At 51.3% G+C, this 21675-nt stretch overlaps 1 protein-coding gene across 4 annotated transcripts in view; it reads left to right on the top strand.

The window, feature by feature from the left end:
• The window catches only part of maptb (microtubule-associated protein tau b), a 300500-nt gene that overhangs the window by 270387 nt on the left and 8438 nt on the right, over positions 1-21675 (top strand). For all 4 annotated transcript variants that reach the window (XM_072486888.1, XM_072486889.1, XM_072486891.1 and 1 more), the window contains 2 exons: positions 1787-1868; positions 13268-13380. In XM_072486888.1, the coding sequence (XP_072342989.1) occupies positions 1787-1868; positions 13268-13380 (195 nt within the window). The remainder of the gene's footprint in view (positions 1-1786; positions 1869-13267; positions 13381-21675) is intronic.

Below are 21675 nucleotides of genomic sequence, written 5' to 3'. Positions count from 1 at the left end.
CCGAGCGCCTCAGTATCGACTTCAAACCTTCTACCAACCGCAACGCGTATTTTCACAACGTCATTGACGAGCACTCCCGCTTCCCCTTTGCAATTCCCTTGCCCCGACATGACCGCGGCCACCGTCATTAAGGCCCTACACAGTATCTTCACCTTGTTCACTTACCCCACTTACGTCCACAGTGACCGGGGCTCCTCGTTTATGAGCGACAAACTGCGTCAGTACCTGCTCGGTAAGGGCATCGCCCCGAGGAAACGGTCAGGTGGAGAGGGAGAACGTGACGGTCTGGAAGGCCGTCCTCCTGGCCCTACGGTCTAGGAGTCTCCCAGTTTCCCACTGGCAGGAGGTCCTCCCCGACGCGCTCCACTCCATTAGGTCACTCCTTTGCACGGCCACGAACGAGACCCCTCATGACCGCCTGTTTGTTTTCCCGAGGAAATCCACCTCCGGGGTCTCGCTTCCGTCCTGGCCGACGACACCGGGGCCTGTACTCCTCCGAAAACACGTGTGGAGCCATAAGTCCGACCCCCTGGTCGAGAGGGTCCAGCTCCTTCACGCCATCCCCCAGTATGCCTACGTGGCACACCACGACGGCCGACAAGATACAGTCTCCCTCCGGGACCTGGCACCCGCAGGTTCCCCTACGACCATCAACTACCCCCCCCCCCCCCCCACCCTACACTGAACAGCGCCCCCGCCCCTGCATGGCCTACACCCTCCCTCCTACACCCCCTCCCCCCATCGCCGACCTACAGGGATGAAGCTCCAGAAGACAAGCTCCCGGAGTCAACACCCCTGCCTGCATCGACGAGTTCAACACCCGTGCCTGCAGCGACGAGTTCAACACCCGTGCCCGCAGCGACGAGTTCAATACCCGTGCCCGCAGCGAAACCAGAGCTCAGGCGATTGCAGAGCATGATCAAGGTGCCGGACAGAGTCAACCTGTGAGCCACTTCACCCCCGCTGGACTTCAATTTTGTAACAGGGGGTGAATGTGGTGAATGTATTAAGGCATGGGCTCCACCTATGGACCATTGTATTACATTACATTGCATTGTATCATGTTGGTGCCCTTGTGGGCTCCACCCCTGGTTCCGCCCCCTCAGGGGAGGTATATAGATCTGCTGCCCTGCACATAGAACATAGAACATAGAAAATACAGCACAGAACAGGCCCTTCGGCCCACGATGTTGTGCCGAACCTTTGTCCTAGATTAATCATAGATTAACATTGAACCCACAGCGCAGAACATAGAACATAGAACATAGAAAATACAGCACAGAACAGGCCCTTCGGCCCACGATGTTGCAGGCGGCTCTCAGTGCAGAGCAGTCGCAGGCAGGCACAGTTCTAGCTGATTAAAACCACTGTTCACTTCAACTCTCCGTCTCGTGTGAATTCATGGTCGCATCAACCCCCTCTCCGTGTCTCAGCATGAGATACCACCCCTCCCCCCCGTGTCCCAGTGTGAGATTCCGCCCTGTCTCTCAGTGTGAGATTCCACCCCCGGGATCCAGTGTGAGATTCCACCCCCGGGATCCAGTGTGAGATTTTGCCCTGTCTCTCAGTGTGAGATTCTCCCCTCCCCCATGTCCCAGTGTGAGATTCCACCCCTGTGTCCCAGTGTGAGTTCCGCGCCCGCCCGCCGCCCCCCCCCCCCCCCCCCCCCCCATCCCCCACACCGTGTTCCAGTGAGGGATTTCCACAGCATTCACAGAATCGTTGTAATGAAATGGAAACACCTCCTCTGACTGTCAGCTGTTCACTTATCCTTCAATCAATTCAGGTACAAATTTTGCACAAGAAGATCGACCTGAGTCATGTGGCCTCAAAGTGTGGCTCGAAAGACAATATTCATCACAGGCCAGGTAAATCTCCGAGAAAAAACAGTCACATCAGTAAGTGATTCACAAGCAGTGAGAGAGAGAGAGAGAGACCCTCCTGTCTGAGATACAGTCCGATAAGTGGTCTTGCCCTGCTACAGGGGGAGGGGATGGTGATTTGGTGAGTATTTCAGCTTTGGGTTGGGGGTTGGTGAATGGGGCGTATTTCAGCTTTGGGGCGGGGTTAGTTATTTAGTGAGTATTTTGACTACTGTGAGGCAGAAGTGAAGAAAAAATACAACTGTCACCTCACAGGAAAATGGTAAGTGGATTGGCCGATCAGTGTAAAGGGCAGAGTGTGAAAAACGAGCGCCTGGAATAAGGGAAGGTTAGGGCCTAGATGGTGTTGTAATACAACATAGAATAAAGTTAATGTAAAGGAAGTAAAGTTAAAACATGGCAGGGCGTGTCCGACAATATGTGTGAAGTCATGGACCACTACCAGCTACAGAAAAGTGAGCGTGGGATTTCAGAGCTCGAACGGCGCTGGAGTCACTGTTGCACATCAGTGCATGAGTCGCAAAAAGTTGGTTTTCAGGTGCAACAGGTGATTAAGAAGGCAAATGGAATGTTGTCCTTCATTGCTAGAGGGATGGAGTTTAAGACTAGGGAGGTTCTGCTGCAATTGTATAAGGTGTTAGTGAGGCCACACCTGGAGCATTGTGTTCAGTTTTGGTCTCCTTACTTGAGAAAGGACGTACTGGCACTGGAGGATGTGCAGAGGAGATTCACTAGGTTAATCCCAGAGCTGAAGGGGTTGGATTACGAGGAGAGGTTGAGTAGACTGGGACTGTACTCGTTGGAATTTAGAAGGATGAGGGGGAATCTTATAGAAACATATAAGATTATGAAGGGAATAGATAGGATAGATGCGGGCAGGTTGTTTCCACTGGCGGGTGAAAGCAGAACTAGGGGGCATAGCCTCAAAATAAGGGGAAGTAGATTTAGGACTGAGTTTAGGAGGAACTTCTTCACCCAAAGGGTTGTGAATCTATGGAATTCCTTGCCCAGTGAAGCAGTAGAGGCTCATTCATTAAATGTTATTAAGATAAAGATAGATAATTTTTTGAAGAATAAAGGGATTAAGGGTGTTCGGGCCGGAAAGTGGAGCTGAGTCCACAAAAGATCAGCCATGATCTCAGTGAATGGCGGAGCAGGCTCGAGGGGCCAGATGGCCTACTCCTGCTCCTAGTTCTTATGTTCTTAAGCTGAGAGTTATGTGGATAGCACGTTCAGAGGGTGGTCACTCTGCACCTTAAGGGACTGGAAGCAGAGAAGGAATGGGTGCCTACTAAGCAATCCAAGAGAACTAGGCAGATAGTGCAGGATTATAATCATAATAATAATATTTTTGAGTGTCACAAGTAGGCTTACGTTAACACTGCAATGAAGAGACTGTGAAAATCCCATTGTCGCCACACTCCGGCGCCTGTTCGGGTACACAGAGTGAGAATTCAGAATGTCCAATTCACCTAAAAGGCACGTCTTTCAGGAATCCCATTCAGAAATCGATTTTCCGTTTTGGAAGATGGTCAGGATGCTGGTTCCGGAGAGGAGTGCAGTCAGAGCTAGGTTTGTGGTACAATAAGTGGCTGGACTGTACAGAAGGGGGGAAAGTAGAAGGGAAGAACAATAATGATAGGGAATTCGTAAGAGGATCAGACAGATGTTTCTGTGGCTGTAGACATGACTCCAGGATGATATGTTGCCTCCCCGGAGCCAGAGTGATGGATATCACAGAGCGACTGCAGGATGTTCTTCTGGGGAAAGGTGTACAGCCAGAGGTCGTGGTCCACCTTGGTACCAATGACTTAGGGAGATGGGACCCTGCAGTCAGAATTTAGGGAGGCAAGCAGCACGTAAAATATAGCCATGATGTGGAGATGCCGGCGTTGGACTGGGGTGAACACAGTAAGAAGTCTTACAACACCAGGTTAAAGTCCAACAGGTTTGTTTCGATGTCACTAGCTTTCGGAGCGCTGCTCCTTCCTCAGGTGAATGAAGAGGTATGTTCCAGAAACATATATATAGACAAATCCTGGCGTCTTTGAATTTGTCTATATATGTGTTTCTGGAGCATACCTCTTCATTCACCTGAGGAAGGAGCAGCGCTCCGAAAGCTAGTGACATCGAAACAAACCTGTTGGACTTTAACCTGGTGTTGTAAAACTTCTGACTGTGAAATATAGTAACAGCCGGATTACTCACAATGCCACATGCAAGTGAGTACAAAAATACGAGAATAAGGTAGATGAATGCGTGGCTGGAAAGATGGTGCAGGAGGGAGGGCCAGGGTTTAGCGAACCCCAAAGTGTGTCATGGAGTTCACCTGACCCACAACTTTTAATAGATTGTGGTATGGGGAGCACACGGCCCACTCTACAGGTACGGTACAGCAGAAATGGAAAAGTATTTTTTAAAGCAAAACAATGTTTATTCTATGAACTCAAGTTAACATTTTTAAAACATACAGTGAACATCTTAGCAACCATTAATTCAAATACAATCCCCAAAGAACACAACACTAAGTAATGTGTAAGCTGTCCTTTTAACATCCAGAAGACTTAGAAAAAACATAACCTTCAACAGAAGCACATTAGGTTTACATTCACTACTGAGACCATTTGTAATTCTGAATTCATCAAATGATCAAGAGATAGTCTTTTCATGGCAGAGAGATCAACAGTACACCTGCTCTGTCCGGCTGATCTTTTGTGGACTCAGCTCCACTTTCCGGCCCGAACACCATAACCCTTAATCCCTTTATTCTTCAAAAAACTATCTATCTTTATCTTAAAAACATTTAATGAAGGATCCTCAACTGCTTCACTGGGCAAGGAATTCCATAGATTCACAACCCTTTGGGTGAAGAAGTTTCTCCTAAACTCAGTCCTAAATTACTTCCCCTTATTTTGAGGCTATGCCCCCTAGTTCTGCTTTCACCCGCCAGTGGAAGCAACCTGCCCGCATCTATCCTATCTATTCCCTTCATAATTTTATATGTTTCTATAAGATCCCCCCTCACCCTTCTGAATTCCAACAAGTACAGTCCCAGTCTACTCAACCTCTCCTCGTAATCCAACCCCTTCAGATCTGGGATTAACCTAGTGAATCTCCTCTGCACACCCTCCAGTGCCAGTACGTCCTTTCTCAGGTAAGGAGACCAAAACTGAACACAATACTCTAGGTGTGGCCTCACTAACACCTTCTACAATTGCAGCATAATATCCCTAGTCTTAAACTCCATCCCTCCAGCAATGAAGGACAAAATTCCATTTGCATTCTTAATCACCTGTTGCGCCTGTAAACCAACTTTTTGCAACTCATGCACGAGCACACCCAGGTCTCTCTGCACAGCAGCATGTTTTAATATTTTATCATTTAAATAATTACCCCTTTTGCTGTTATTCCTACCAAAATGGATAACCTCACATTTGTCAACATTGTATTCCATCTGCCAAACCCTAGCTCATTCACTTAGCCTATCCAAATCCCTCTGCAGACATCCAGTACCCTTTGCACTTTTTGCTTTACCACTCATCTTAGTGTCGTCTGCAAACCTGGACACATTGCCCTAGGTTCCCAACTCCAAATCATCTCTGTAAATTGTGAACAATTGTGGGCCCAACACTGATCCCTGAGGGACACCACTAGCTACTGATTGCCAACCTGAGAAACACCCATTAATCCCCACTCTTTGCTTTCTATTAATTAACCAATCCTCTGTCCATGCTCCTATTTTCCCCTTAATGCCATGCATCTTTATCTTATGCAGCAACCTTTTGTGTGGCACCTTGTCAAAGGCTTTCTGGAAATCCAGATATACCACATCCATTGGCTCCCCGTTATCTATCGCACTGGTAATGTCCTCAAAAAATTCCACTAAATTAGTTAGGCACGACCTGCCCTTTATGAACCCATGCTGCATCTGCCCAATGGGACAATTTCCATCCAGATGCCTCGCTATTTCTTCCTTGATGATAGATTCCAGCATCTTCCCTACTACCGAAGTTAAGCTCACTGTCCTATAATTACCCACTTTCTGCCTACCTCCTTTTTTAAACAGTGGTGTCACATTTGCTAATTTCCAATCCACCGGGACCACCTCAGAGTCTAGTGAATTTTGGTAAATTATCACTAGTGCATTTGCAATTTCTCTAGCCATCTTTTTTAGCACTCTGGGATGTATTCCATCAGGGCCAGGCGACATGTCTACCTTTAGCCCCATTAGCTTGCCCATCACTACCTCCTTAGTGATAACAATCATCTCAAGGTCCTCACCTGTCATTGCCTCATTTCTATCAGTCACTGGCATGTTATTTGTGTCTTCCACTGTGAAGACCGACTCAAAAAACCTGTTCAGCTCCACAGCCATTTCCTCATCTCCCATTATTAAATCTCCCTTCTCATCCTCTAAAGGACCAATATTTACATTGGCCACTCTTTTTTGTTTTATACATTTGTAGAAACTTTTACTATTTGTTTTTATATTCTGAGCAAGTTTACTCTCATAATCTATCTTACTCTTCTTTATGGCTTTTTTAGTAGCTTTCTGTTGCCCCCTTAAGATTTCCCAGTCCTCTAGTCTCCCACTAACTTTGCCACTTTGTATGCTTTTTCCTTTATTTGATACTCTCCCTTATTTCTTTAGATACCCATGGTCGATTTTCCCTATTTCTACCATCCTTCCTTTTTGTTGGTATAAACCTTTGCTGAGCACTGTGAAAAATCGCTTGGAAGGTTCTCCACTGTTCCTCAACTGTTACACCATAAAGTCTTTGCTCCCAGTCTACCTTAGCTAGTTCTTCTCTCTTCCCATTGTAATCTCCTTTGTTTAAGCACAAAACACGAGTGTTTGATTTTACCTTCTCACCCTCCATCTGTATTTTAATACAGACCTGAAGAATCTGGCTCCCAACCCATTAATCCACTGCAAATGGATTTAAAGACGACTCGGACCGTGTAACCACTGCTGCTGCCAGCGGGGGACCGACCATCCCGTGTTTTGCACGACGCTCGATTCTCCACCACATCAGGAACCCCACATCTGGGGGGAGAATCCACCCCTGAGCGTCAGTGGCTGAACATTTAGGAGACAGTGATCATTGTATCATAAGGATTAGGATAGAAAAGGACAATAGGCAATTCAGAGTAAAAGTAATTAACTGGGGGAGAGCCAACTTCAATGGAGCAAAAACTGAGCTGGGCCGGCTGGACTGGAATGAAAGGTTGGGGGAAATACTGTGTTTGAGCAATGGGTGACCTTCAAAACAAAAATGGTCCAAATACAGTCAAGTATATTCCCAGAAAAGGAAAAAATACGGCAACAAATCCAGAGCTTCCTGGATGAAAAAGGAGGTGGAAATTAAGATAAGGAAGAAAAAGTGTGTTTATGTCTGGTGTCAGGTAGAAAATAGAGTTGAGCACCAAGAGGAATAGAGAAAGTTCAGAGGGGAGGTGAAAAAGCTTGTTGGAGAAGCAGAGAGGGATTATGGGAAAAGGCTGGCAGCCAACATAAACGGGAATCCCAAAGTCTTCTACAGGCAGTGTAATCGTAAATTGGTGATAAACGGAAATGTAGGGTCGATTAGGGGACGAAAAGGGAATTTACACGAGGCAGGGGGGATGGCTGAGGTATTAAATGAATACTTTGCATCCATCTTTACCAATGAGACATGGTGACAGATGAGGAAACTGTGTCCCTAGGAGGGTTGAAGATTTTTTTTTTTTAATTTAGAGTACCCAATTTTGTTTTTTCCCAATTAAGGAGCAATTTAGCGTGGCCAATCCACCTAACCTGAATATCTTTGGGTTACATAGAACATAGAACAGTACAGCACAGTACAGGCCCTTCAGCCCACGATGTTGTGCCGAACTAGTCTGAAACTAAGATCAAATCAACCTACTCCCAATCATTCTAGTGCACTCCATATGCCTATCCAATAACCGCTTGAAAGTTCCTAAAGTGTCCGACTCCACTACCGTAGCTGAGAGTGCGTTCCACGCCCCAATCATTCTCTGAGTAAAGAACCTACCTCTGACATCCCTCCTAAATCTTCCACCTTATAGTTATGCCCCCTTGTAACAGCTACATCCACCGAGGAAAAAGTCGCTGAACGTCCACTCTATCTATCCCTCTCATCATCTTATATACCTCAATTAAGTCACCTCTCATCCTCCTTCGCTCCAATGAGAAAAGCCCTAGATCCCTCAACCTTTCCTCATAAGACCTACCCTCCAATCCAGGCAGCATCCTGGTAAATCTCCGTTGCAGCCTTTCCAATGCTTCCACATCCTTCCTATAATGAGGTGACCAGAACTGCACACAATACTCCAAATGTGGTCTAACCAAGGTCTTGTATAGTTGCAGCATATCCTCACGGCTCTTAAAATCAATCCCCCTGTTAATAAATGCTAACACACTATAGGCTTTCTTCACGGCTCTATCCACTTGGGTGGCAACTTTCAGAGATCTATGGACATGAACTCCGAGATCTCTCTCCTCCTCCACATTCTTCAGAACCCTGCCGTTAACCCTGTAATCCGCATTCACATTTGTCCTTCCAAAATGAATCACCTCACACTTATCTGGGTTAAACTCCATCTGCCACTTTTCAGCCCAGCTCTGCATCCTATCAATGTCTCTTTGCAGCCTACAACAGCCCTCCACCTCATCCACTACTCCACCAATCTTGGTGTCATCAGCAAATTTACTCACCCAACCCTCAACTCCATCATCCAAGTCATTGATAAAAATCACAGATAGCAGAGGACCCAGCACTGACCCCTGTGGTACACCACTGGTGACTGGGCTCCAGGATGAAAATTTACCATCTACCACCACCCTCTGCCTTCTATGTGATAGCCAGTTACTGATCCAATTGGCCAGATTTCCCTCTATGCCATGCCTCCTTACTTTCTGCATGAGCCGACCATGGGGCACCTTATCAAACGCCTTACTAAAATCCATGTATACGACATCAACTGCTCTACCTTCATCTATGTACTTAGTTACCTCCTCAAAAAATACAATCAAACTTGTGAGGCAAGACTTACCCCTCACAAATCCGTGCTGACTATCCTGGATTAAGCTGTGTCTTTCCAAATGATCATAAATCCTATCCCCCAGAACCCTTTCCAATAATTTACCTATGACCAAAGTGAGACTAATCGGTCTATAATTCCCAGGGTTATACCTATTCCCTTTCTTGAACAAGGGGACAACATTCGCCTCTCTCCAGTCTTCTGGCACTATTCCTGTAGACAGTGAGGACATAAAGATCAAAGCTAAAAGCGCTGCAATCTCATCCCTCGCCTCCCAAAGAATCCTAGGATATATCCCATCAGGCCCAGGGAACTTACCTATCCTCAGGCTTCTCAAAATTTCTAACACATCTTCCTTCCGAATATCTACCTCCTCCAGCCTAGCAGCCTGTATCGCACTATCCGCCTCAACAACATGGCCCCGCACCTTTGTGAACACTGAGGAAAAGTATTCATTTAGAGCCTCTCCTATATCTTCAGACTCCATGCACACGTTCCCACTACAGCCCTAACTTCACCTTGGTCATTCTTTTATTCCTCGCAGAAGTGTAAAAAGCCTTGGAGTTTTCCTTGATCCTACCCGCCAAGGACTTCTCATGCCCCCTCCCAGCTCTCCTAAGCCCTTTTTTGAGGGTTGTGGGGGTGAAACCCTCGCAGACATGGGGAGAATGTGCAAACTCCACACGGACAGTGACCCAGGGTCGGGATTCGAACCCGGCTCCTCAGCGCCGCAGTCCCAGTGTTAACCACTATACCACATGCCGCCCTGGGTTGAAGATTTATAAGGAAGATGTGTTGAATAGACTGTTGGTACTGAAAGTTGACAAGGCAGCGGGACCAAATGACATGCATTCAAGGATATTGAAGGAAGTGAGAATGGAAATTTCAGGGGGATGGCCATAATCTTCCAGTCTTCTCTAGACTCAGGGGGAGGACAGAGGACTGGAGAATTGCAAATGTTACATCCTTGTTCAAAAAAGTTTGCAAGAATAACCCCAACAATTACAGGCCAGTCAGTTTATCATCAGAGGTGAGGAAGCTTCTAGAAACAATTATTCATGATAAGGGTTGATTAGGAAAGGCCAGCAAGGGTTTAACTAACTTGCAGGAGTTTTTTGAGGAGGTAACAGAAATTGTTGCGAGGGTAATGCTGTTGATGTGGTTTGAATGGACTTTCAGAAGGCATTCGATACAGTGCTGCACAACAGACTTGTGAGAAACGTTATAGCTCATTGAATAAAAGATACAGTCACAACATGGATACAAAGTTAGCTGAATAGTAGGAAGGTCAATGGATATTTTTGGGCTGGAGGAAGGTTGTAGTGGTGTTCCCCAGGGGTTGGTATTGGGCATCTTGTATTAATGATCTCGATCTTGGCGTGCGGGGACGATTTCAAAGTTTATGAATGACACAAACTTGGAAGTATTGTAAACTGTGAAGTGGACAGTGTAGAACTTCAAAAGGACACAGGCAAGGTGGTGAGGCGGACAGATAGGTGGTAGATGAAGTTCAATGTGGAGAAGTGTGAGGTGCTGCATTTAAGTAGGGGGAACATGGAGAGACAATATGAAATAAAGAATGAAATTCTAACGGGCTGCAGAAGCAGAGAGACGTTTGTGTATATGTGCAAAGACCATTGAAGTTGGCAGGACAGGTGGCCTGAGTGGTTAATAAAGCTTAAAGTATTCTGGGCTTCACTAATAGGGACATCGAGTACAAGAGCAAGGAGGTTATGCTGACTTTATACAAGACGCTAGTTGGGCCTCAGCTAGAATATTGTGCACAGTGCTGGGCACAACACTATAGAAAGGATGTGAACGCATTGGAGAGAGTGAAGAAGAAGTTTACAAGAATGGCTCCAGGGATGAGAAACTCCAGTTATGAGGATGGATCAGAGAGGTTGGGGCTGTTCTCCTTGGAGAGAAGAAGGTGAAGAGGAGATGGGATAGAGATGTTCAAAATCATGAGGGGGCTGGACAGAGCCAATAGGGAGAAACTCATAAAAGGATTAAGAATGAGGCCACACAGCAGCATGGTGGTGCAGTGATTAGCACTGCTACCTCACAGTGCCAAGGACCCGGGTTCGATCCCAACTCCAGGTCACAGTCCGTGTGGAGTTTGCACATTCTGCCTGTGTCTGTGTGGGTCTCACCCCCACAACCCGAGATGTGCAGGCTAGGTGGATTGGCCACATTAAATTGCCCCATAATCGAAAAAAAATTAATTGGATCCTCTAAACCTATTTTAAAAATGAGAGAATACAGATTTAAGGTGATTTGCAAAAGAAACAAATGTGATGTGAGAAAGACGTTTTCACATGACTGGTTTGGGTCTGGAATGCACAGCCTGCAAGTGTGGTGGAGGCAGGTTTAATCAAGACACTCAAGAGGCCATTAGAGGATTATTTGAATAGAAACAATGCGCAAGGGTATGGGGAAAAGGCAGGGAAATGGCACTAAGCCGTGATGCTCATTTGGAGAGTTGGTGTAGACACGATGGGCCGAATGGCCTCCTTTCGCGTCACAACAAATCTGTCATCTAAGAGAGGCTGATTTGGTCTCAATTATACACACAAGTAAACTAAGTTCTGATCAAAGACAATGGGCAAAATTCTCCATTTGGGAGACTAGGTTCTCCTACCAAAGCTGAATTGCATTCCCGCTGGGGGGGCAAATCATTGAGCAGTTCAGTATCCCTCACCATACAAATTTATCCCTGGCAAGGAATACGAGGGATTCTCCAGGGAATACGAGGGATTCTCCAGGAATACGTGGGATTCTCCAGGGAATCTGCTATCAGGCAACAATTTTGAGCGGGCGACCCGATTGTGATGCCACCATCACGCATCGCAAAGCAGCCCCCACCCCCAGATGTTCTGGGTGCACCCCCAGGGACCTCCTTAATATGGAGATGCCCCACAGGGAGCTTTTTAATAGGGAGATCCTCCCACAGGGACCCCCTAACTAAAGGGACCCCCACAGAGACCCCCCAACTAAAGGAACCCCCCTCAGGGATTCCTAATTAGAGGGACACCACCTGGCACCCCCAAAATGAAGGCCCCTGCCTGGCCCCGGTGAAAAAAATTATTTATAACACTTACCTGGAAGCATCATGTGTCCATCCCTGGAAAGAGAACAGTCGAGACCTGTGTTTAAACCCCCCAGATCAAGCCATTAATTCATTTCTGGTAGTGAGCTGTGATTGACAGCTTCCACAAAACAGCTGTGAGCCTTGCTTCATTTATCTTCTTTATGGATGAGTAGGTCTAAGCGCTTACAATGTTCAACATCCGCCACATCAAAGAGAGTTAAGTGCTGTCAGTGTCCAGCTCAGCACTTCAACATCACTCAAGCATGAAGGGGCATGATTGGAATGCACTTAACTCTGCTCTCTAGCTTCCAGACAGGCGGGTTTGTGAGGGGGTCCCTGGGGGGGGCGGAGGGGGAGGGGGGTCTCGAGGGGGTCCCTCTAGTTAGGGGGTCTCTGTGGGGGGTTCCTTTATTTAGGAGGCCCCTGTGGGAGTTCTTCCTAGTTAGGGGATCTCTGTAAGGAGGTTCCTTTAGTGAGGGGGTCCCTGAGGGGGGGGTCCCTGTGGGGGGTCTCCCTACTATTGGGTCTCTGTGAGGGGTTTCCCTTAGTTAGAGGGTCCTTGAGGGGGGGTCTCCCTATTATGGGTGTCCCTGGGGGGGCTCTCCTGTTTTAGGGGTCTGTGTGTGTGATGCGGAGAAGGGGGGGGGGGGGGGGTAGGTGTGCATTGTGGGAGAGGAGGCAGGCCCTCAGATGGACTTTGAGGGCAAACCCTCGAAGAGGTTACCCAATTGGCCCACCGTGAGGTTTACCAGGCCAGGCTCACGTTTGGTGAGACCAGTTGTTAATGACTCAGGGCCGGAGGATACAGTGGCTGGCCCGCTAGCATCCTCCCGCTGACGCAAACCGCCATCCTATCGGCAGCAGGGGGCTGGAGCATAGCGGTTGGTTCGGCGCCCGGCGCGACCCTTGATTTCAGCCGGAAGCCCTTTTCTCCGCCCAATCACAATTCGTGATCCCGGATCAGAGGGTGGAGAATTTGACCCAATGACTCCAGACTGAAGTGCTGAGGTGCAGCAGATCTTGACAGTGATGAGGCAGTCATGAGGAGTGGAGTTTCCCCATGGTGGGAAAATCCTGGGGTTCTGGAGCTTACTGGTTGTTCACCATTCACATTCACAGAGAATGGTGGCTGCTTGTTCATAATGAGGGAGAGAAAAATAAACACCTGTCGAAAATGGAATAAATAACATTCAAACTATTACTGGCACAGTCTAAGCTACTCCAATCTGTCTGAAACTATTCCCATCAGGTGGTGGAAATGTGGAGATCAAATCGCAAAAAGTTGATTATAAGGACAAAGCTCAATCCAAGATCGGTTCAATGGACAACATCACTCACACACCAGGAGGGGGAGCAAGGAAGGTGAGAGACTCAATAATCTCCATTGTGGAGATTCGGTGGCATGGCAAAGTTTGGAAATAAGTATAGGAAATAACGAATTTGTTTTCCAAAGTACTCTTCACACATCAGCAAATCTGAAAATCCTTTTCAGACATTAAAAGCCTTTGAACTCTGATCACTGTTGTAATGTAGCAACAAGGCAGTCCATTGCTGCACCGTAAGCTCCCACAAACAGCAGTAAAATAATGATACAACAACCTGTATGAGTGATGCTGGTTGAGGGATAAATGTGGGCTCAGGTAGAAGGGAGCAATAGCCTGCTGTACTCCACATGGAAACCTATTGGTGAGAATGTCAGCCTGGATTAGGGAGTCAATACACTCAAAATGCACTTGAACCTTCAATCCTCTGATAGGTGCAGGATACAAGGCTCAATACAGAGGTAGGTGTGGGATACAGAGACAGTTGTGAGATAGAGAGACAGGTGCAGGATACAGAGACAGGTACAGGATACAGAGACTGATGCGGGATACAGAGACAGGTGCAGAATACAGAGCCAGGTGCAGGATACAGAGACTGATGCGGGATACAGAGACAGGTGCAGAATACAGAGATAGGTTCGGGATACAGTGACAGGTGCGAGATACAGACTGATGCGGGATACAGAGCCAAGTTTGGGATACAGAGACAGGTGCGGGATACAGAGACAGGTGCGGGAACAGAGACAGGTGCAGGATACAGAGACAAGTGTGGGATACAGAGACATTTGCGTGATACAGAGACAAGTGTGGGATACAGAGACAGGTGGTGGATACAGAGACAAGTGTGGGATACAGAGACAGGTGCGGGGTACAGAGACAGGTGCGGGATACAGAGACAGGTGCCGGATACAGAGACAGGTGCCGGATACAAAGACTGGTGCCTGATACAGAGACGTGGAGGATACAGAGACCGGTGCGGGATGCGGAGACAGATGCAGGGTACAGAGACAAGTGCGAGATACAGAGACAGGTGCGGGATACAGAGACTGAAGTGGGAACAGAGACCGTGCGGGACCAGAGACAGGTGCAAGATACAGAGACATGTGCGGGATACAGAGACAGGTGCGGTTTACAGAGACAGGTGCGGATACAGAGACAGGTGCGAGATATAGACACAGGTGTGGGATACAGAGACAGGGTTGGGATGCAGAGACAGGTGCGGTATACAGAGAGAGGTGTGGGATACAGATACAGGTGAGGGATACAGAGACAGGTGTGGGACACAGAGACAGGTGCGGGATACAGAAAAGCTGCGGGATACACGGACAGATGCCGGATACAGGGATAAGTGCGGGATACAGAGACTGATGCGGGATACAGAGACTGATGCGGGATACAGAGACTGATGCGGGATACAGAGGCTGATGCTGGATACAGAGACTGGTGCGGGATAGAGAGACTGGTGCGGGATACAGAGACAGGTGCGGGATACGGAGACAGGTGCGGGATACAGAGACTTGTGCGGGTTACAGAGACAGGTGCAGAATACAGAGACAAGTGCGCGTTACAGAGACAGGTGCGGGATACAGAGACAGGTGCGGGATACAGAGACAGGTGCGGGATACGGAGACAGGTGCGGGATACAGAGACATGTGCAGGATACAGAGACAGGTGCGGGATACAGAGACAAGTGCGGGATACAGAGACTAGTGCAGGATAGAGAGACAAGTGTGGGATACAGAGACAGGTGCCGGATACAGAGACAGGTGCCGGATACAAAGACTGGTGCCTGATACAGAGACGTGGAGGATACAGAGACCGGTGCGGGATGCGGAGACAGATGCAGGGTACAGAGACAAGTGCGGGATACAGAGACAAGTGCGGGATACAGAGACTAGTACGGGATAGCGAGACAAGTGTGGGATACAGAGACAGGTACAGGAGACAGAGACAGGTGCGGGATACAGAGACTGGTGCGGGATACAGAGACAAGTGTGGGATACAGTGACAGGTGCAGGATACAGTTACCAGTGCGGGATACAGAGACAGGTGCGGGATACAGAGAAGCTGCAGGATACAGAGACTGATGCGGGATACAGAGAATGATGCGGGATACAGGGATAAGTGCGAGATACAGAGACTGATGCGGGATACAGAGACTGATGCGGGATACATAGACTGATGCGGGATACAGAGACAGATGCGGTATACAGAGATTGATGCGGGACACAGAGACTGTTGCGGGATACGGAGACATGTGCAGGATATAGAGACAGGTGCGGGATACAGAGACAGGTGCGGGATACAGAGACAGATGTGGGATACAGAGACAGGTGCGGGATACAGGGACAGGTCCGGGATACAGAGACAGGTGCGGGATACAGAGACAGGTGTGAGATACAGAGACAGGTGCGGGATACAGAGACAGGTGCGGGATACAGAGACTGGTGCCTGATACAGAGATGTGGGGGATACAGAGACCGGTGCGGATGCGGAGAAAGATGCGGGGTACAGAGACAGTTACTGGATACAGAGACAGGTGCGGGATACAGAGACAGGTGCGGGATACTGAAACAGGTGCGGGATACAGGGACAGGTGCGGGATACAGAAACAGGTGTGAGATACAGAGACAGGTGTGGGATACAGTGACAGGTGCAAGATACAGGGATAGGTGTGGGATACAGAGACCGGTGTGGAATACAGAGACAGGCGCGGGATACCGAGACAGGTGTGGGATACAGAGGCCGGTGCGGGATACAGAGACCGGTGTGGAATACAGAGACAGGCGCGGGATACAGAGACCGGTGTGGAATACAGAGACAGGTGCGGGATACAGAGACAGGTGCGGGATACAGAGACAGGTGCAGGATACAGGGATAGGTGTGGGATACAGAGACAGGTGCGGGATACAGAGAAAGGTGCGGGATACAGAGACAGGTGTGGGATACAGAGACCGTTGTGGAATACAGAGACAGGCGCGGGATACCGAGACCGGTGCGGGATACAGAGACCGGTGTGGGATACAGAGACCGGTGCGGGATACAGCGATTGTCTGGGTTGTGTTTGTATTTTACTGGCATTGCTGCTTGTGTGGGACTCCACATTATTGCTGAGTCTTGTTCTGCTGCACTCTCCCTTCTCTGTTTCATTCACTGCATCACCTTCTTTCATCCTGCTTACTTTACTCCAGCCTCCCTTTCAGTATCTGCAGCACAGGAGACGTTCTGGGGATTCCTGGTAACTTATCTTAAACGGTACCTAAGCATTCCGCCCCAATTCCCAGTCACCACCTTGTCATCAGAGATCTCCCCACTCTCCATCCTTCCACAGATAGAATTCTGTGCAACTTGGAGGCCACTAGTTCCTAGTTATTCTTTACTTTCCAGTCAGCTCTGTATTAATTCTCCTCAACACATTAACAGGCAGTATCCTGGGAAATAGTTCATGTTTCAGAGTTCACCCTGCCCACACCAGGTGCACAACTCTCCTGGAAGCTGCATCACACAGTTCTTTCTGATAAGTTAAGATTTTACTCATTACCGTACATTGCTCCGTACCTGCATGTCAGCATATGGACCTTCTTTTACCGTGACACTGTGCGACCCTCAGTTATCAAGGACAATAACCCCTGTAGTGCAAAGCCCAGTGAGTCCGCTTCCAGTGACTGTGCTGTGAGGGTCTCATTCAGCCCAGTGACTTTGCTGTGGGGGTCTCAGTCAGTCCAGTGACTGTGCTGTGAGGGTCTCACTCAGTCCAGTGACTTTGCTGTGAGGGTCTCACTCAGTCCAGTGACTTTGCTCTGGGGGGTTCACAGTCAGCCCAATGACTGTGCTGTGGGGGTCTCAGTCAGTCCAGTGACTGTGCTGTGAGGGTCTCAGTCAGCCCAGTGACTGTACTCTGGGGGGTTCACAGTCAGCCCAGTGACTGTGCTGTGGGGGTCTCAGTCAGCCCAGTGACTGTGCTCTGGGGGGTTCACAGTCAGCCCAGTGACTGTGCTGTGGGGGTCTCAGTCAGCCCAGTGACTTTGCTGTGGGGGTCTCAGTCAGTCCAGTGACTGTGCTCTGGGGGGTTCACAGTCAGCCCAGTGACTGTGCTGTGGGGGTCTCAGTCAGCCCAGTGACTTTGCTGTGGGGGTCTCAGTCAGTCCAGTGACTGTGCTGTGAGGGTCTCACTCAGTCCAGTGACTTTGCTGTGAGGGTCTCACTCAGTCCAGTGACTGTGCTCTGGGGGGTTCACAGTCAGCCCAGTGACTGTGCTGTGGGGGTCTCAGTCAGTCCAGTGACTGTGCTGTGGGGGTCTCGGTCAGCCCAGTGACTGTGCTCTGGGGGGGTCTCAGTCAGCCCAGTGACTGTGCTGTGGGGGTCTCGGTCAGTCCAGTGACTGTGCTGTGGGGGTCTCAGTCAGCCCAGTGACTGTGCTGTGGGGGTCTCAGTCAGTCCAGTGACTGTGCTGTGGGGGTCTCGGTCAGCCCAGTGACTGTGCTGTGGGGGTCTCAGTCAGCCCAGTGACTGTGCTCTGGGGGGGTCTCAGTCAGCCCAGTGACTGTGCTGTGGGGGTCTCGGTCAGTCCAGTGACCATGCTGTGGGGGTCTCAGTCAGCCCAGTGACTGTGCTGTGGGGGTCTCGGTCAGTCCAGTGACTGTGCTGTGGGGGGGTCTCAGTCAGCCCAGTGACTGTGCTGTGGGGGGTCTCAGTCAGCCCAGTGACTGTGCTGTGGGGGTCTCGGTCAGTCCAGTGACTGTGCTGTGGGGGGTCTCGGTCAGCCCAGTGACTGTGCTGTGGGGGTCTCAGTCAGTCCAGTGACTGTGCTGTGGGGGTCTCAGTCTGCCCAGTGACTGTGCTGTGGGGGTCTCGGTCAGCCCAGTGACTGTGCTGTGGGGGGTCTCAGTCTGCCCAGTGACTGTGCTGTGGGGGTCTCGGTCAGTCCAGTCACTGTGCTGTGGGGGTCTCAGTCAGCCCAGTGACTGTGCTGTGGGGGTCTCGGTCAGCCCAGTGACTGTGCTGTGGGGGTCTCGGTCAGCCCAGTGACTGTGCTGTGGGGGTCTCAGTCAGCCCAGTGACTGTGCTGTGGGGGTCTCGGTCAGTCCAGTGACTGTGCTGTGGGGGTCTCAGTCAGTCCAGTGACTGTGCTGTGGGGGTCTCAGTCAGCCCAGTGACTGTGCTCTGGGGGGTTCACAGTCAGCCCAGTGACTGTGCTGTGGGGGTCTCAGTAAGTCCAGTGACTGTGCTGTGGGGGTCTCGGTCAGCCCAGTGACTGTGCTGTGGGGGTCTCAGTCAGCCCAGTGACTGTGCTGTGGGGGTCTCGGTCAGCCCAGTGACTGTGCTGTGGGGGTCTCGGTCAGCCCAGTGACTGTGCTGTGGGGGTCTCAGTCAGCCCAGTGACTGTGCTCTGGGGGGTTCACAGTCAGCCCAGTCACTGTGCTGTGAGGGTCTCAGTCAGTCCAGTGACTATGCTGTGGGGGGGTCTCGGTCAGCCCAGTGACTGTGCTGTGGGGGTCTCGGTCAGCCCAGTGACTATGCTGTGGGGGGGTCTCGGTCAGCCCAGTGACTGTGCTGTGGGGGTCTCGGTCAGCCCAGTGACTATGCTGTGGGGGGGTCTCGGTCAGCCCAGTGACTGTGCTGTGGGGGTCTCGGTCAGCCCAGTGACTATGCTGTGGGGGGGTCTCGGTCAGCCCAGTGACTGTGCTGTGGGGGTCTCGGTCAGCCCAGTGACTATGCTGTGGGGGGGTCTCGGTCAGCCCAGTGACTGTGCTGTGGGGGTCTCGGTCAGCCCAGTGACTGTACTGTGGGGGTCTCGGTCAGCCCAGTGACTATGCTGTGGGGGGTCTCGGTCAGCCCAGTGACTGTGCTGTGGGGGTCTCGGTCAGCCCAGTGACTGTGCTGTGGGGGTCTCGGTCAGCCCAGTCACTGTGCTGTGAGGGTCTCAGTCAGTCCAGTGACTGTGCTGTGGGGGTCTCGGTCAGCCCAGTGACTGTGCTGTGGGGGTCTCGGTCAGCCCAGTCACTGTGCTGTGAGGGTCTCAGTCAGCCCAGTGACTGTGCTGTGGGGGTCTCAGTCAGCCCAGTGACTTTGCTCTGGGGGGGTCTCAATCAGTCCAGTGACTGTGCTGTGGGGGTCTCGGTCAGCCCAGTGACTGTGCTGTGGGGGTCTCGGTCAGTCCAGTGACCATGCTGTGGGGGTCTCAGTCAGTCCAGTGACTGTGCTGTGGGGGTCTCGGTCAGCCCAGTGACTGTGCTGTGGGGGTCTCGGTCAGTCCAGTCACTGTGCTGTGGGGGTCTCGGTCAGTCCAGTGACCATGCTGTGGGGGTCTCAGTCAGCCCAGTGACTGTGCTGTGGGGGTCTCGGTCAGTCCAGTGACTGTGCTGTGGGGGTCTCGGTCAGTCCAGTGACCATGCTGTGGGGGTCTCGGTCAGTCCAGTGACTGTGCTGCGGGGGTCTCGGTCAGTCCAGTGACTGTGCTGTGGGGGTCTCGGTCAGTCCAGTGACTGTGCTGCGGGGGTCTCGGTCAGTCCAGTGACTGTGCTGTGGGGGTCTCGGTCAGTCCAGTGACTGTGCTGTGGGGGTCTCGGTCAGCCCAGTGACTGTGCTGTGGGGGGTCTCAGTCTGCCCAGTGACTGTGCTGTGGGGGTCTCAGTCAGCCCAGTGACTGTGCTGTGGGGTCTCGGTCAGCCCAGTGACTGTGCTGTGGGGGTCTCGGTCAGCCCAGTGACCGTGCTGTGGGGGTCTCAGTCAGTCCAGTGACTGTGCTGTGGGGGTCTCAGTCTGCCCAGTGACTGTGCTGTGGGGGTCTCGGTCAGTCCAGTGACTGTGCTGTGGGGGGTCTCAGTCTGCCCAGTGACTGTGCTGTGGGGGTCTCGGTCAGCCCAGTGACTGTGCTGTGGGGGGTCTCAGTCTGCCCAGTGACTGTGCTGTGGGGGTCTCGGTCAGCCCAGTGACTGTGCTGTGGGGGTCTCGGTCAGCCCAGTGACTGTGCTGTGGGGGTCTCAGTCAGTCCAGTGACTGTGCTGTGGGGGGTCTCAGTCTGCAAAGTGACTGTGCTGTGGGGGTCTCGGTCAGCCCAGTGACTGTGCTGTGGGGGTCTCAGTCAGCCCAGTGACTGTGCTGTGGGGGTCTCGGTCAGTCCAGTCACTGTGCTGTGGGGGTCTCAGTCAGCCCAGTGACTGTGCTGTGGGGGTCTCAGTCAGCCCAGTGACTGTGCTGTGGGGGTCTCGGTCAGTCCAGTGACTGTGCTGTGGGGGTCTCGGTCAGCCCAGTGACTGTGCTGTGGGGGTCTCGGTCAGTCCAGTCACTGTGCTGTGGGGGTCTCAGTCAGCCCAGTGACTGTGCTGTGGGGGGTCTCAGTCAGCCCAGTGACTTCGCTCTGGGGGGGTCTCAGTCAGCCCAGTGACTGTGCTGTGGGGGTCTCAGTCAGCCCAGTGACTTCGCTCTGGGGGGGTCTCAGTCAGCCCAGTGACTTCGCTCTGTGGGGGTCTCAGTCAGTCCTGTGACTGTACTGTGGGGGTCTCGGTCAGCCCAGTGACTGTGCTGTGGGGGGGTCTCGGTCAGCCCAGTGACTGTGCTGTGGGGGTCTCGGTCAGCCCAGTGACTGTGCTGTGGGGGGTCTCAGTCTGCCCAGTGACTGTGCTGTGGGGGTCTCGGTCAGCCCAGTGACTGTGCTGTGGGGGTCTCGGTCAGCCCAGTGACTGTGCTGTGGGGGGGTCTCAGTCAGTCCAGTGACTGTGCTGTGGGGGTCTCGGTCAGCCCAGTGACCGTGCTGTGGGGGTCTCAGTCAGTCCAGTGACTGTGCTGTGGGGGGTCTCAGTCTGCCCAGTGACTGTGCTGTGGGGGTCTCGGTCAGCCCAGTGACTGTGCTGTGGGGGTCTCAGTCAGCCCAGTGACTGTGCTGTGGGGGTCTCGGTCAGTCCAGTCACTGTGCTGTGGGGGTCTCAGTCAGCCCAGTGACTGTGCTGTGGGGGTCTCAGTCAGCCCAGTGACTGTGCTGTGGGGGTCTCGGTCAGTCCAGTGACTGTGCTGTGGGGGTCTCGGTCAGCCCAGTGACTGTGCTGTGGGGGTCTCGGTCAGTCCAGTGACTGTGCTGTGGGGGTCTCGGTCAGCCCAGTGACTGTGCTGTGGGGGTCTCAGTCAGCCCAGTGACCGTGCTGTGGGGGTCTCAGTCAGCCCAGTGACTGTGCTGTGGGGGGGTCTCGGTCAGCCCAGTGACTGTGCTGTGGGGGTCTCGGTCAGCCCAGTGACTGTGCTGTGGGGGTCTCGGTCAGCCCAGTGACTGTGCTGTGGGGGGTCTCAGTCTGCCCAGTGACTGTGCTGTGGGGGTCTCGGTCAGCCCAGTGACTGTGCT

This window comes from Scyliorhinus torazame, chromosome 21 (genome assembly GCF_047496885.1).
Source record: "Scyliorhinus torazame isolate Kashiwa2021f chromosome 21, sScyTor2.1, whole genome shotgun sequence".
NCBI classification, from domain to species: domain Eukaryota; kingdom Metazoa; phylum Chordata; class Chondrichthyes; order Carcharhiniformes; family Scyliorhinidae; genus Scyliorhinus; species Scyliorhinus torazame.
This window is presented reverse-complemented; position numbering and strand designations above follow the sequence as displayed.